Here is a 17,284-nt window from a genome sequence, read left to right as displayed (position 1 = left end):
CTCTCTCTCTTTTCTGCCTGCCTCTCTGCCTACTTGTGATCTCTGTCAAATAAATAAATAAAATCTTAAAAAAAAAAAAAAGTCTCTTTAAAGAAGTGGTAAATCAAGGAAACAAGCAAGCTCCCATAGTGCTATTATTGCCATGCTTTCTTGGGGGTGTGGGTTTGTGTTTTTTTTTTTTTTTTTAATAAGATTTTATTTATTTATTTATTTATTTATTTATTTGACGCAGAGAAAGAGATCATAAGTAGGCAGAGAGGCAGGCAGAGAAAGGGAGATGCAGGCTCCCTGCTGAGCAGAGAGCCCAATGTGGGGCTCGATCCCAGAACCCTGAGATCATGACCTGGGCCGAAGGCAGAAGCTTAACCCATTGAGCTACCCAGGCACCCCTTGGGCTTGTATTTTTATATATTGTACGTGTAACCAGTAGTTTTACTTTTTTAAAAATACACATTAAGATTTTCTTTTTTTTTTTTAAGATTTATTTATTTATTAGAGAGAGAGTGAGAGAGGAAGGGAAGCAGGCTCCTTGCTGAGCAGAGAGCCCAATGTGGGACTCGATCCCAGGACCCTGAGATCATGACCTGAGCCGAAGGCAGCGGCTTAACCCACTGAGCCACCCAGGCGCCCTTTAAGATTTTCTAAGCAAAAAGCCTGGTGCTCACAAAATAGCTATATAAGATATTCCATGTATTAAAAAGAATGATTCTTTGTAAGTTCAGGAATCTGCAGTTTTTGGAAAAAGTTGTATGTTGCCAGTTCCCCCTGCTCCATTTCTCCCTGATCTATATGATAGAAAGGAACTTTTGTGGACATTTTACTTTGTCGTTGTCCTAATGTTGACAGTTTGAGGATTATAGCAGATGAATACCCTATGTACACAGGTTCAGAACGGATCTGGCCCGGAGCCTGTCATTTCAATTTTAGATGTAAGGGGCCAGAGAAGACTAGAAGACCAGGGATGAGCTGTCCTATGTCTTCTCCACTCCTGTAGCCAACCCAGATGGGGCTTTCATGAAAGTACCTGTGGCCAAGAGAGCCTTATGTGGTTATGCCATGTTGGTTGGTGGTGGAAACAGATTTTTTTTTTATCTGAAATTTAAAAAATAATTCCTCTTGTACTTTTTTTGTGTAAAGGGAAATTGATTTTGTAATTGCAAATTTTGTATTTTTGTAGAACTCATTTGTGGGCCTCACTAACCTTGGCGCTACTTGTTACGTCAACACATTTCTTCAAGTATGGTTTCTCAACTTGGAGCTGCGGCAAGCACTATACTTGTGTCCAAGCACCTGTAAGGACTACATGATGGAAGATGGTATCCAAGAAGAGAAAGGTTAGTGGGATGGCCGTGGGGCTGGCTCCCTTCACAGCATGTTGCCAGCTAGAACACTTTGTAAACCCTGGAAACTAACTTCTGAGGACTTGTTATGTGCTGGGCATGGTAGGTGGTCAGTCCTTCGTAAATACTGTCAGGATTCAGAATGTCCCTTTTTTCTGTAAATCTATTATTTAGGCACTGAAATGGCTCATATTCAAGTGAAGGAAATCCATTCGATTATTTCTTCTAGATTACATCTACAGTTTCTCCATGTAATACACTGTGATTGTTGCCCATTAATTTGTAGCGATTGATAAAAATCAAGTCAATAAAGCAGAGACAGCATTACTCTTTTCCCTAGCTTGGGAGACTTAATACTTCATTGTAACCACAAGCAATCTTTTTGTTCTGATTCCCAAATACACCAGCTTCATTGATACCCTCTAAATTTAAGGTGAAATTTACTAACCTTGGCAAAATCAGTCACCAATAGCAGCTATAGTCCTTTAGGGGTTTTTTGTTTTTTGTTTTGTTTTTGACTCAGAGACAAAGAGATCACAAGTAGGCAGAGAGGTAGGGAGAGGGAGAAGCAGGCCTCCCGCTGAGCAGAGAGCCCGATGTGGGGCACGATCCCAGGACCCTGAGCCACCCAGGTGCCCCCATTTAGGGTTTTTAGACAGAATCAGTTTCAAACTTCCTACTGGAATTATTTAGTTTATTTCATGTAGAGTATGTGGATGATTATTCCTGATTGATACTATTTTCTATTTAGAGATGGACTACTAGAGGCTGCTTTCTCTTTAAGATGGAACTTTCATGGAACAGACCAGATTTTTCTCGTTCTCAAAGCTGGGGGTTGGAGGGCAGTGAATGTCTGAGATTACATAGATCAGAGCTCCAAGTTGGAAACTTCAACTCTTGCTCCCACCTGTAAATCTTGTGCTGTGTTTTATGTGATGAGGTTTGGGCACATGCTCATGTCTTCGACTCTGGGAGGGAATAGAGGATTTGTAAGCCTGGTATCTTCTGGCAGCCCTGCACACAATGGGTATTAATTGCTTTAGAGTCTTGGTCCTTGTTAACAGTAATCTTTGCTTCAAAACACAGTGCTTAAGGGGCAGCCTGGCTGGCTCAGTTGGTAGAGCATGCGATTCTTGATCTCGAGGTTGTTGAGTTAGATCACCACGTTGGGCATGGAGCCTACTTAAAATAAGAAAAAAAAACCCACAGGGCTTAAATTCTTTTCCTACCCTTCTCTTACAAATTTTTAAGATTATTTCCCCAAAACTTTATTTTTATAGTTCAGAATATTTAAATTTAGATTAATAGTGTATTAAGTGTTTAAAGTAATATTATATATAAAGGATGGTTAATGTAAAATGGTTCTTTTTTATTTTTAGCATTATCTTGCTAAAGAATAAATTTACCAGTGAGATGACAATTTCACAAGTGAAATTGTTTTATAAAAACTGTTTTATAAAATGATGTGTCATGGCCTCTTTTGGGTATTGTGGTTTTAACATTATCCTTAAAAAGATGCGTGGGTTTTTGTTTTTTTTTTTTTTTTTTTAATTTCTAAGTACATGAATTTTTATATTTTACCACAGTTGTTCCTCACCTGTTCTCTGATGAGAGTGTACATTTCTGCTGCTATTTTAATAGGCAGGGTAAAAGGAGTGCAAAGGCTTTGTGTTGGATATGATGGGATCTGGGTTCTGCTTCTAGTTTAGTCACTCCCTTATTTTACAGATTGGAAAGCCCCGGGCACCTGGAGGGGTGTGCAGTTGGTTAAGCTTCTGTCTCTTGGTTTTTGCTCAAGTTGTAATCTCAGGCGCATGAGATCAAGCCCCACATCAGTTTCCATGCTTAGCTTGAAGTCAGCTTGAGATTCTCTCCCCCATCCCTCTGCCCCTCCTGCCCATGCTCTGTCTCTCTCACTTTCTCTAAAATCTTTTTTTTTTTTTTTTAAGGAAAGACAGCAGAGGAGAAGTTACTTTATTATTTTTTATTTTGAGAACAAGAACGTGCAAGAGCAGAGAGAAGCAGGGAGAGAGAAAGGCTCTCAGGCAGACTTCACGCTAAGTGCAGAGCCATCCTTGGGGCTCAGTCGTAGGACCCGAAGAGCCAAAATCAAGAGTTGCAGCCTCGACCAACTAAGCCACTCAGGTGTCCCAGAAGAGGAGTTACTTTGGAATTAATAAGTATGAAGTATCTAACCTATAGGATAAGAGAGTTGGAGTAGACCTAAACTTACCTGAATACCTTTCAGTGGACTGCAAAGCCTTTGCACCCCAGGAAGTAAGATTTTTACATTTGTTTTATAAATGAAATGTTGACTTCCTAAAAGTCACAGTTGGTAGTAAAGAGATAAACCATTCAGAGTCCAAATAGGAGACAGAAATGACACAGTAATTTGAACAGAAAGAATAGGGAATTATTTCTGTTTTATACATCTATATTAAGGGTTTTTCATGGTGAATTCGTATTTCGATTTCGCCAACTGGACTCCGTGTAGATGATCCTGATGTTGTTGGCAACATCCAGAGCATCACAGTGAGGAGCCAGCTGAACATATGCTTCCTTACCTGCATCAAACCTGATCATGGTGTTGACCTTGGCCACATCAGTGTCGGAGAGCTTCTTCACGGCCTGTTTGATCTGGTGCTTGTTGGTCTTGACATCCACAGTGAACGCAAGTGTGGTGTTGTCTTCTGTTTTCTTCATGGCTGACTAAGTGGTCGGGGGAACTTGATGGCATAGCGGTCAAGCTTGCTTCTCCTGGGGGCGCTCTTTCGAGGGTATTTAGGGTATCTTCAGAGATACTGTGTCTTGGGTCATTGGAATGTGTGTGACATGCAGATCTTCTTTTTTTGTGTGACTTTGGACACCTTTCAGTGCCACTTTCTTGGCCTCAAAGCCTTTTCTTTGGCTTTGGCTTTGGCTTTGGGAGGGGCAGGAGCTTCCTTCTTAGCCTTCTTATTGTTAAGTGGTCTCTGCACCCACTGTGGGGCTTGAATTCTGAGGTGGGCATATGCCCTCCTGACTGAGCCAGCCTGGTGACCTGAATTGTTTTTATATCCTACAAGATAGACTTTAATTTTTAAAACATACATATATTATTGGGAGGCTTTTGGGAAGGGATTTTTTAAAAATTATAGTTGACAATCTATCAGGTGTACAGCATAGTGATTTAACAATTATATATGTTATGAGCTATTCACCAAGAATAGGAAATTAGAGTAATGGTGGGAGTGGTTAGTAAGAATTAAAGAGGACTTGAAAAACTATAGGACTAGCAGATGTAGGGAACAGCCACTACCCTCGGGGCAAAAATGCACACCCCAGGAGGACTCTTCACTCACACACACACACACACACACACACACCCCACCTCAGCACCCCCTGCCGCCCCGGCCTGAAATCTGGACTTCTGCAGAGTGTCCTGTGCAGGCTCACTAGATGCCTGAGAAGGTGCCGAGTTGCTTCCTCAGTAGGGACCCCAACTTCAAACTGTCTACAGGGAAATCCAGGGCCTCAGAAACCTCTGTGAAGTCGTCTAAGAGGGCACCTAAGAGGTCATTCACATAGTGGTTTTTCAAGAGGAGGTGCCTCAGGGGAGGCGGCCTTCGGTGGTGACTGCCAGAGGAGGCGCTGCAGGAAGCTGCAGGGTTGACTGCAGGAGCTGGTGGGGCAGGCACGACTGGACCCTCCAGTGCCCTCTGCTGTCAACACTTCACCTTGCGTGGGCTGGTGAAGGAGAGACATTAGCCTGGCTGATCCTTGTCACAGAGCCGGCAGCGCAGGGTAGTGACTGCACAGAAGATGATGCTCAAGTCTTTGGGGCTTTTGAGATCCACTTTTCCTATTTAAGATACTTTCCTGACTCAATAAACTCTAAAATTCTAGCATTTTAAAATGCATCATTATATTCATTCCAGTTTGAATCCTGTCACTTGCTTAATTCATGGCAAGTTTACATTAATGAGATTGTATTAAAATATCTGGCCATCTTATGTGAATGGTAAATACAGTCTGTGGTTTTCATATTGGACTGAACTTTTCAGTGGTGATTTGACACTAGAAAACTATGGTCGTGGTTGCTGTTGGGATGTACATGTAACTCTTCCCTTTAGGGGATGTGTATGGATAGCCACGGCAGCTTCCTTACTTCCAAACAGATGTGATTACTAATTTGTTTCTATTAAATTCTTAGAACTATCATAAAACACTAATATTCTATAAAGTTAAGGGTGCTTCATTTGTTTTCATGTAAAGAAGTACATATTTTAAAGAAAAGTAGCACTTTGCTAAAAACAACGTATTTTTTCAATAGATTATGAGCCTCAGACAATTTGTGAGCATCTTCAGTATTTGTTTGCCTTGTTGCAAAACAGTAACAGGCGATACATTGATCCATCGGGATTTGTTAAAGCCTTGGGCTTGGACACAGGGCAACAGCAGGTAAGAACCTTTAAATTCTATATTTTTTAAAGGTTTATTTATTTATTTGTGAGAAAAAGAGCACAGTTGGGGGTGAGAGGCAGAGGGAAAAGGAGAGAGAGAGAGCGAATCCTCAGACAGACTGCCCACCGAAAGCGGAGCCCGATTGGGCCCTGAGATCATGCCCACCGAAATCAAGAGCCAGACACTTAACTGACTGAGCCACCCGGGTGCCCCGGAACCTTTTAAGTTTTAAATATATCTTTTAAATATAAAAAGATATCTAAGCGTTCTTTAGAATGTTCGTAGGAGGAAGTGAAGTAAAATGCTTCTTAATTTTTTTAAAAATTTATTTATTTGTCAGAGAGCGGGCACACAGGCAGGCAGAGTGGCAGGCAGAGGGAGAAGCAGGCTCCCCGCCGAGCAAGGAGCCCGATGTGGGACTCGATCCCAGGATGCTGGGATCATGACCTGAGCCGAAGGCAGCTGCTTAACCAACTGAGCCACCCGGGCATCCCATAAAATGCTTTGTAAAAATTAACTTTTTCCTTTTCTTTTTTAAAGATTTTATTTGAGAGAAAGCATGAGAGGGGAGAGGGTCAGAAGGAGAAGCAGACTCCTCACTGAGAAGGGAGCCCAGTGTGGGACTCGATCCTGGGACTCCAGGACCATACTTGAGCTGAAGACAGTCCTTCAACTGAGCCACCTGGGCGCCTCCCCAAAATTAACTTTTTTCTGTTTTGAATTAAAGCATTTATTTAACTGTCCAGCATGTTACCCATTTACCTTGGTCCTATTTCTGACAACTCATATGTTGGTACTTATTTGAAGATGCGAACTTCAAAACGCGAACATTTCACTCACTTATCGCTGTTTGTATCCGAAGTTGAAAAGCAAGGTACGATTTTTCTTTTTACTAACCCAAACTTGTATTGTAGGATGCCCAAGAATTTTCAAAGCTCTTCATGTCTCTGTTGGAAGACACTCTGTCTAAACAAAAGAATCCAGATGTGCGGAACATTGTCCAGCAGCAGTTCTGTGGAGAATATGCTTACGTAACCGTGTAAGTGTGTGGCAGCTTTCCCCACAGCACGTTGTCTTCTGAGACGGTTACTCACACGTCATCTCATTTTCAGTTCAGTTCCAAGTTATGGCTTTCATGGGCCAGCATGGGGCCAGTAGTATTTGTAGTGTAATTCATTTTCATGGGAACATATAAACAGCGGACATGCAAAAGTACAGTTGAATCCGTTCAGAGGACGAGTGCCCCGTGTTATTGAGTTCTCACCGCGTAGTGGATGTCGATGCTGTGCACTCAGAGACAAGAGTGGAGCCAGCAGAGTACTGAGAGTGAACGTAAAACGCCTCTTGAAATTGTTCCTGATCATAAACTACATGCCTCACCAATCACTTCCTGGTTTTTTTTTTTTTTAATATTTATTTATTTATTTTAAAGAAAGAATTTATTTATTTATTTGATAGACAGAGATCACAAGTAGGCAGAGAGGCAGACAGAGAGAGAGGAGGAAGCAGGCTCCCTACTGAGCAGAGAGGATGATGTGGGGTTCCATCCCAGGACCCTGGGCTCATGACCTGAGCCAAAGGCAGAGGCTTTAACCCACTGAGCCACCCAGGCGCCCCCTGTTTTTTATTTTTAATATATAGTGTAAATAATTTCCATGACCGAAAACCAAGGGAAAATAAATGCTTCCCATAGTTTTAGAGTGTGATATAATGGAACTTCATTGTTTTTCTACTCTGATCTTAATTTTACCGCTCTGTTTTATTACAGTTGCAATCAGTGTGGCAGAGAGTCTAAGCTTTTATCAAAGTTTTATGAACTGGAGTTAAATATCCAAGGCCACAAGCAGTTAACAGATTGCATCTCAGAATTTTTGAAGGTATTCGAACTTTGGCGTATATGTTGTTTCTGCTCATTAACCAGTAAATACTATTCTGAACGTGTTTTTTGATTTAATGGGTAAATTCTTTAATAGCCTTTTTCATATATGAAGTATCTCTGTTTCTGTAATGATCTGGAAGAAACTGTAAATTTTAAAGTGCTGAAGCAGACTGTGTGTTAAAATAATTTGGGGCTCTTTCAGTTATTTTACATGTAAAGTTCTGTGTTAAAACTTGGATGATTAGGGGTGGTGGAGTGTTTGAGGAAATCTGAGCTCTACAATCCAGTTAAATTGCCTTTTCATTTAAGGAGAACTACAAGGTGTGGAATGCAATTTTTTTTTTTTTTTTTTTTTTTTTTTTAAAAAAAACATCACTCTGGTCATTCTTCAGCCCCTCCACTCCGGATTTGTTCTTGCTGTGTATGTAGATGTGTATGTAGATGCATGTGGAGGGACGGGAGTGGCTCCCTTTCCTTCTGAGTTGGGAAAGCTACTTGGGGAAACCTTTGTTACCAAGTGAGAACAAGCACATGGTATCATAGACAAGCTTACGCTATAGCTTCCTTTCTTAAGATATTTTTGTACCTTTTTTCCTTTCTTAGCACAACTCTTAGCCTACTTCAGATACTTCCTGAATTCATTCAGCTAGTTACTGGTTGAGTGCTTAACTGCACACTGATTTGGTATTTGGGGATAACCCTAGTGGGCAAAACCGGAAACTTTTGCCTTGTAATGTTAGTGGTGTGGGGACTGGGGAACGACCGTAAAATATGTAGTGTGTCACCTAGAGCAAGTACTGCGGAGAATAATCTGGGAAGGGGACGGAAGATGTGGTAGGGATGAGAGTGGGGTTGGTTGCTGTTAGAAATAAAATGATTGAAGGTGAAGGAGTGAGCCATGGAGGAAATGGGCAGAAGTGCAGAGCTTGAAACAACAAGAAAGTGCCTGGTGGTTTGAGGAACAACAAGGTCACTGTGGCTGAAGTGGACAAGCAAAGGGGGGAAGGATGTTGTAGAGGTAACTAAGGAACATGTTCAGTAGAGCCTGGTGGGCCTTGGCCAGAGACTTGACTTTGAGTGTGGGGAGATGTCATCGGGGGTAGTAAGCTTAGAATTGTGATCTGTTTGAACAGGACAGATCTGGGTACTGTCTTGTTTGGATTTTCGATATATTTTCAAAGTGGAGCTGATAGAGTTTGCTGACTGGACTTGGAGAAAAAGGAAGGAGTCAAGGATTGCTAAGTTTTGTCCTGAGTGCCAGGTAGGATGGAGTTGCCAGAATTGCTCTGGGAGGTGCTGTGGGAGGAATGGGCTAGGGAGAGGGATTGGGAGTTTACTTTGGGGTGTGTTAGATTTGAGGCATGTGGTTCGGGGTTTTGGGGGCTGGTTGAAATCAGGACTGCGAGACGAGGACCAAGGACCGAGTCTTTGGACATTCAGACACAGGGACTCAGGGAGGTAGGAGGAGCTAGCAAATGATGCTGAGCAGAAGGACCGGCCAGTAAGTTAGGACACAACAGGAAAAATTTAAAACCACCAAGCTATACCACTGAATTTCCTGAGGTCTTTTAAATTTATCCCATCAGCATGATTCAGCAATTTTAATTCTGTATGTGACTCGTGTGTGTGTCTGTGTATGATTTTGTATATATGATCTATGTAGTTCTGTATTCTGGTGCCCATATGTAATTTCCACCATTTTCCACTGTTCTTAATTTGGTTGCGTCAAGTGCTTATTTATGATTTTTTATTTTTGAGAAGTACTTTTAAAAATCACACATTTGGGAAAGAGCCCCAACAATTTTAAATCACTGTATGCAAATTAATATCACTTCTAAGTAGTGCCTTCTAACTTGGGTGTCTTTCACTACTTAGAGTGGCTCGATCTTCAACAGGTTGCGAGGGCTGTTACTTAAAATGAAATTATGCTGTACAATCAGACATTTGATTACTTAAAAAAAAAGCTTTCTGTCTTCTAATATTTTTAAAGTAATGTCTTATTTCTGATCAGGAAGAAAAATTAGAGGGAGACAATCGATACTTTTGTGAAAACTGTCAAAGTAAACAGAATGCCACAAGGAAGATCAGGCTCCTGAGCCTTCCCTGCACCCTGAACTTACAGCTGATGCGTTTTGTCTTCGACAGGTAAATATGTATGAGGAGCAGTGTTTGCTGCTCGTCGTGGACTAATGCGTAGAGATTTTACCATAGACAGATAATAGCCTCTCCAATTTGAAACTCAATATTTGGGAATGACAGTTGTAGTTGGGACCTGCCCTTTTGAAATGCCAATAATGGCCGGTTTTATCACAAATTTCTTACGGAAGCCAGCCATATCTGAGGAAGAACTAGGAAAGTAGGAAACCCTTATTTTTACTCTATTAATGATTAAACACTGCAAAGGAAAACAAACATAGGTTAAGAACTGAATTATCTTGATGTTCTGTATTTTTGAAAAAGAACTAGAGTAAATTTCTACTTATTACAGTCTTCCAACCTGCCCAACCCCCATGGGAATATATCTTGATTGTGTAATTAAAGGAAATATGTGCACATGCGCATTACTTCTATGAAGCGGGAGCATCTATATAGCTCTCTTTTGTGATTATATTAAAACTTCTGAAAGTAAGTTTGGAATCAACATTTTAAATTCATACTTTTAGCCTATTTTTTTCCCCCAATTATAAGACTTCTTATAATTTATGTTGACTTCTAATCGTACAAGTTTTTGAGCAAGATTGTTGAGTGCAACTTACCTAGGTACCATTGAGTTTATTAAAATAGCTGGTAGAGCTTATACATTGTTTTATGATTGTTTTAAATATAAATATAATTAGCTTTCCTCTTGGTTAGGCAAACTGGACATAAGAAAAAGCTGAATACCTACATTGGCTTCTCAGAAATTTTGGATATGGAGCCTTATGTGGAACATAAAGGTAATATTTTTACCGAGCAGTGGTAATTATAATGCCCAGAGACTGTAACTTGTGGTCAGCTTGTGATGCATACAGAATAGCATTTCATGACTATACTTTGCTAACCTCTATCTGGGAATAAAGGCTTTTTAGGCAAGTCGAGATGTTACTTCCATTTTCCATGAGTAAGTACACCACAGGGATTACATGGTTCATCAATATCTACAAAAGAATAAAAAGGGGAGACGGTGTTTTACTCTCTGAACCCACGCGGGGTACCTTAGTATCAATGCCATGTCTGCAATCCCTCATAAAATTAAGTCTGTCTGAGCTGCCTCCAGGTTTTTAAAAAATCTTACCAAAACCATTGGGTGGCATAATTCCAATATTGATACTGTAGGTCTTCCTATCTGTGATGACTGATGAGTTCTAGGAAACTTATGCTATGACATAGTTTTGAGAAGAAGTAATTTACTGCCTTTTCCTTTTGGGGGTCATCGCCTCACTCCACAGGATGGTACCTGAAAGAGAAAAGAATCTGACCCTTTTGTTTCTCTTCCCCTGACTGGAGGGGACTGCTTCCCGTCCTTTCTCAGATCGATCTTATTTATTAAATTGTTAATATAGAAATTTGATCATAATTTTTGTCTCTTGCCACAAAAGCTTCTAGAGGCGACTTACAATAGAAACAAGCCCTAAAAACCTTTGAAAGAAGCCATCGGGGAGGTTGGGGAATGAGCTTTAAAAACGTGTGGTCTGTCAGTGCCACGGTTTCAGATTTGTACTCAGTGGAGGAGGAAACAAGCTGGAGACCTTGCTCTTGGACTTGGTCTTTGTTTTGTTTGACTGAATGAATGTAACTGTAGTTCACCGTGTGTGGTGATTTGCTTCCTGCCTAAATTGTTAGGTAATTGTTTGAAATTAGAGATGTCTGATAGCCTAGTGGTGTCTCAGGGGTCAGAAACATAGGTATAAAATTGGCACTTTTCTTGACGCCACTGCATGACTTTGCATAGTTCTTATCGTTACTAAGCTTATTTTGTATTTGTCCAGTTTATACGGTAAGGAAGACGAGACGATTAGGAAGTAGACTTGGTAGGTCAAAAAAACCTGTAGAAATAGCTAAATTTAGTGTGTTGATTAAATGTAATAAGCTTTTATTTTATTTTTATTTTTAATAATTTGTTGAAAGATTTTATTTTTAGAGGGAGAGAGCTTTCATGGGTTGGGAAGGGCAGAGAGGGAGAGAGAGAGAGACACGGGGTTCATTCCCAAAACCCTGAGATCATGACCTGAGCCAGAATCTTGAGTTGGACGCTCCAACTGACTGAGCCACCCAGGCACCCTTAAGATTTTATTTTTGAGTAATCTCTATACCCAGTGTAGGGCAGAGAGCGTGATTCTTGATCTTGGGGTAACGCGTTTCATTGGGTGTGGAGCCTACTTAATTAGAAACAAAAACGGGGGCGCCGGGGTGGCTCAGTGGGTTAAAGCCTCTGCTTTCCGCTCAGGTCATGATCCCAGTGTCCTGGGATCGAGCCCCACATCGGGCTCTCTGCTCAGCAGGGAGCCTGCTTCCTCCTCTCTCTCTGTCTGCCTCTCTGCCTACTTGTGATCTCTGTCTGTCAAATAAATAAATAAATCTTTAAAAAAAAATAAAAAGAAGAAAAGAAACAAAAACAGGGGCGCCTGGGTGGCTCATTCGGTTAAGCATCTGCCTTCGTCTCAGGTCATGATTCCCGGGGTCCTGGAATCGAGTCCCACATCAGGCTTCTTGCTCAAGGGGGAGCAAATAAAACTACCAGAATTCTGAAGTTGTTAGTATAACGAATGGATGAGCATGAATTCAGGTGAACAGTGGTATCGTGATATGAAAATGTCTCTGTTGTCTCTTGGTAATACAGTTGTGGTTACTGCTTCCATTTGTTTGGCTTATTGTGATCATTTAACTTAGGAAATACCATGAGGAACTCATATTGTCGGCACTCTTTCCTACTTGTCTGCTTCAGTGGTCTTGTCTTCACCCTCCCGCAACCACCCACAGGGTTGGGGGCGGGGGAGGCACACACTCCCTTATCCTGCCATTGTCTGCATCATATATGTCGCTCTACCCATTTATCCTACTTTTTATAATAAAATGTAATGCATTCATAAGAGTCCAAAATACAAACATGTGTGGCTTGCAGAATTCTTTCAAAGTGGACATCTGCATAAGCAACATCCAGCTCAAGAAACAGAACTTTCCTATGACCCCAAAGTCTCTTTTGTGTCCCTCCCAGTAACAGATGCTTCCCCCTGCCCCGCCCTATCATAGGCTCTAATCTGGCTTTTATGGCAGTCTCTTCTGTTATTTTTATTAATTTTATTTATTTGCTTGCTTGCTTGGTTTAGTGTTTGACGATGTAAGTTTCCATCCCTAAACATCAGAGTTGAGATTCCCTTTTTCCTTCTGGGATGGTGCTGGGTGAAACCTAACCCAGGACAAGGTCTTGCACTGTTCCCCTCCTCTGCTCCATCATCTGGCTGATGGTTGAAGGTAGCTGGAGAAAAACACCATCCTAGCTGTGTGTTTGCTTGCCTCTCAGACTTCTTATATTGAGGAATTTCAGATTTATACCAAAAAAATTGAATTCTGATCTATATCTTTTAACTGCATCAGTTAGTCCAGTCACCCTTAAGGTAAGTACTGATACTTCCTCTGATTCACATCTGCGTCACTTTCTTTGGTTTTCTTTTACTTGAATAGATTTTCAAGCTTCTCATTTCTTGAAACATAGAAAGCCTAGTTTCGTAATCCCTGACTGATGTTAGAATATTGTGCAGCCTAATTTTTGCTGTCTGGGTGGGTTCTTTTAATGTTGCCGTGTTTCTTCTGTATTTGGTTATCTTCGATTGTGTGTTGGTCATTGCCCCTGGAATTTTCTTTGCGGCGGGGGGGTAAAGATTTTATTTGAATAAAAAGGAGGGAGAGCGAGAATGAGCAGTGGGGAGGTGCAGAGCTGGAGAGGGAGAAGCAGACTCCCTGCTGAGCAGGAAGCCCTGTGTGATGCTTGGTCCTAGTACCTGAGCTGAAGGCGGATACCCAACCGACTGAGCCACCCGGGTGTCCATATCTGAGTATTTTTTTTAATTATTTTCAGCTAGGGTCGTCAGGTGGGTGTTAATCTGTGTTACTGAATCCCCCACTGAGCTGAAAGAATGCAGAGACTTTCTCCTTTTACTCAGCTGCTATAGCCCTGTGTTCCTAAAAGTGTGCAGCATGTTTGTTGAATGGGTGATTGGCTCTGCCTTGTGACTCACTTCTTGCAGTTTGAAGGAAGTTACAGTGATGAAATCGTCAAGGATATGTGCAAAGACTATTCTGCCAAAAAGGTAGTAATTATTGTTTAACTTTAATAAAAGCTACTGGTTTAAATGTCCAATATGGGAGTGGTTCGATGTATTATACCTTATGATATGTTCCAGAAGAACATTTAAGGATGTAGAAAGATGTTAATGATTTGTTAGCACCTGTGGGTTTCGGTATTAATAGTGCAATTAGTAGTGTTAATTTATTATTAGAGTATTAATAGTGGTTACATCTGTATTGTAGGGTTGCTAATGAATTTATTTGGTTTCTGATTTTTAATGTGTAGAAGTGATGTTTTCCAGTACATATGTAATTTCCCCACTGTAACTAGTTAAAAGATTTTTTTCAACTTGTATCTGAAAATGTCAGTATTCATTCATTTGCTGGTATCTTGATGTATGGGTAAAGTCTTCTCTTGCATAAACCACATGCATAATATATAGGCTGTGACTTGTTTTTGGTTATTTAAAGTGAAATGGGAATTTAAAAATACTTACAAAGAAATCTGAGTGCAGAATCATTCTAGATTTTTAATGTTATCTATCCTGGTTGTTTCCAGTTACCTTGGCCTACACCTATTTTGACAGCAGTTTTTCTTTTTCTTTTTTTTTTAAAAATTTTTTTTTTTTTTTTAAATTTATTTGACAGACAAAGATCACAAGTAGGCAGAGAGGCAGGCAGAGAGAGAGAGGAAGGAAAGCAGGCTCCTCTGTGGAGCAGGAAGCCCGATGCGGGGCTCGATCCCAGGACCCTGGGATCATGACCTGAGCCAAAAGCAGAGGCTTTAACCCACTGAGCCACCCAGGCGCCCCAGTGACAGCAGTTTTTCTTAATGACTTACCTTCAGTTATTCCTAAAACATTTTTCTTCTTCTTCTTCTTCTTTTTTTTTTTTTTGAATCAATAGCTTTTTAGTTTCACACTCCATCTGGTTAGTTTGTGTAAGTAATTTTGTGGCAAGAATAGGAACAGCATATAGCTCAGCTAGCTTGCAGAAGGGCAAGGCCTACAACAGAATAGCTTCGTAACCCTGACCTGGGTGCCCAGAATGTCAGAGCTTTCTTTCCATCTGTAAATTTTGCAGAAGAAATGGAGAGTTAATGCAGTGAGCTGCTTAAGATGTGTTTACGTTACTTTGTAAAACTGAATTTTTTTAATCTTAGGTGTCACATTTTTGTTTTATTGTAGGTGACATGTTTTGAATTTTCTCAGATGTGTAAACAATTTTAATCATTACAATTCAGACTCGGGATATAAGAAGAAATATATTCTTTCACTTTCTCCCTTTCTCTTTCTCCAGGTGGGTCCTATGTGTATGAACTCAGTGCAGTCCTTATACACAGAGGAGTGAGTGCATATTCTGGCCACTACATTGCCCATGTGAAAGATCCACAGTCCGGTGAATGGTATAAGTTTAATGATGAAGACATAGAAAAGATGGAGGGGAAGAAATTACAACTAGGGATTGAGGAAGATCTAGGTAAAACCTTTAAGTTGTGAGTGCCCTTTTAAAATATAAATTTTTTTTTTGTTTTAACTAGAAATTTTTGTGATAATCTTAAGGCCCAAGATTGGGTTCTGGATATTTGCATTTCTTAAACACACGTAAAGTCTCTGAACATCGTTTATTAGCAATGCCTGAATTAAAAAAAAAAAAAAATTGTTTTTCTCCCCCAGAGATGGTTTCTGTAATGGTTTCAGTGCAGTTTGAAGGCAAATATTCAATAACCAGTTTAATTTTGGGTAGGAACAGGGATGGAAAGGGGAGAGGATAGCAGGTTATCAAGCTTAAACAGTACTGATGAACAGTAGATTGAACATAGTAGAATTTGTAGTCCTTTTCTTTGGGTTAGGAGGGTCATTTTGGGGAAGTAGCTCTAGCAGGGCACCATTGCTCTTGAGAACAGTGCCTATCCTGTTGAGTGTCTTTTCCCATCCCTGGAATGTGAGCAGTACCTCTGAGGGGTGAGCTGCTTGTTTTGTAGTGATGAGGTCTGCCATCAGGAGTACTTGGCGAATAGCTGTTACCAAGTCCGTGTTCTTGGCCCAGAATACACACTTACTCCCACTTCCCGCAGAAGTGAATGGTTCTTCCAGTAGGAGCCATCTTGGCCGAGCTTCTCATCACTTTATTATTGTGTTTGTCATTTTTGAGTGAGGTTTCGACTATGGAGTCTAAGTACTAGAAAAGGATTGTCCCCTGCCACTGTTCTTAATCAAATCCACTTTCTCAAGGTGTGAGGGAGGAGCATGGCCGTTCGAGTTGGCTTTTGGTGCATATAGGGAATCTTTCTGTGGATGTTAAGTGGAACCATGTTTTCATATTTTGTAGAGGGAGTTCCCATTTTTAAATCACATGTAGGGTATTATGCTAAGCAAAATAAGACAGTTATCCTATAGTCTCGGTGATACGTGGAATTTGAGAAATAAGACAGAGAATCATAGGGAAAGAGGAAAAAATGAAACAAATCAGAGAGGGAGAGAAACCTCTTAATCCTAGAGTTTGTCTCTTAATAAGAGACTCTTAATCTCAGAAAATCTCAGAAAACAAACTGAGGGTTGCTGGAGTGGAGGGGGATGGGAGGGAAGGGGCTCTTGGGTCATGGACAGTGGGGAGGGTGTGTGCTATGGTGAGCAGTGAATTGTGAAAGACTGATGACTCCCAGACCTGTCTCCTGAAACAAATAATATATGTTAATAATAAGAATAAGAGAAAATAGAAAATACTACAAAAAATTAAATCACATTTCGATGTTTATAGATACTCAGCTATATTCCTCTGACTTTAATACTGAGGTTCTTAACATTTGCTTCTATATATATGTGTGTCACACACACATATATATAAAGATTTTATTTATTTATTTGACAGATCACAAGTAGGAAGCAGAGAGGGCGGGGGAAAGCAGGTCCCTGCTGAGCAGAGAGCCTGATGCGGGGCTTGATCCCAGGACCCTGAGATCATGACCCAAGCTGAAGGCAGTAGCTTAACTCACTGAGCCACCCAGGCGCCCCACTTACATATATATATATTTTTTTCTTTTCTTTTTTTAATTATGAGAATCTTTCTGGGAACAAAACTGAGATATGGCTTTAACTGTTCTTAACTGAAGTTTATTTGATTCATCTTAATTTTATTCAGAATTGTAGGATTAAAAGCATTGCTAAGGCTGTTTTGTTTAGTATTCTCATATATAGATAGTCCTAAATTGTTTTTTAAATGATAATTTTTTAAAAAGATTTTATTTATCTGACAGAGAGAGATCACAAGTAGGCAGAGAGAGAGGAAGGGAAGCAGGCTCCCTGCTGAGCAGAGAGCCCGATGCGGGGCTCGATCCCAGGACCCTGGGACCATGACC

At 40.6% G+C, this 17,284-nt stretch overlaps 1 protein-coding gene across 5 annotated transcripts in view; it reads left to right on the top strand.

The window, feature by feature from the left end:
* USP48 (ubiquitin specific peptidase 48) overlaps nucleotides 1-17,284 on the top strand; it is a 95,572-nt gene that overhangs the window by 29,847 nt on the left and 48,441 nt on the right. For 4 of the 5 annotated variants that reach the window (XM_059376565.1, XM_059376564.1, XM_059376563.1 and 1 more), the window contains exons 3-9: nucleotides 1,178-1,334; nucleotides 5,653-5,780; nucleotides 6,698-6,822; nucleotides 7,552-7,660; nucleotides 9,674-9,807; nucleotides 10,516-10,598; nucleotides 15,226-15,405. In XM_059376565.1, the coding sequence (XP_059232548.1) occupies nucleotides 1,178-1,334; nucleotides 5,653-5,780; nucleotides 6,698-6,822; nucleotides 7,552-7,660; nucleotides 9,674-9,807; nucleotides 10,516-10,598; nucleotides 15,226-15,405 (916 nt within the window). The remainder of the gene's footprint in view (nucleotides 1-1,177; nucleotides 1,335-5,652; nucleotides 5,781-6,697; nucleotides 6,823-7,551; nucleotides 7,661-9,673; nucleotides 9,808-10,515; nucleotides 10,599-15,225; nucleotides 15,406-17,284) is intronic. The other variant, XM_059376566.1, reaches the window with a different exon arrangement.

Source organism: Mustela nigripes, chromosome 14, assembly GCF_022355385.1.
Source record: "Mustela nigripes isolate SB6536 chromosome 14, MUSNIG.SB6536, whole genome shotgun sequence".
Taxonomy (NCBI): Eukaryota; Metazoa; Chordata; class Mammalia; order Carnivora; family Mustelidae; genus Mustela; species Mustela nigripes.
Note: the sequence above shows the minus strand (reverse complement) of the source record. Positions and strands in the feature narration are given on the sequence as shown.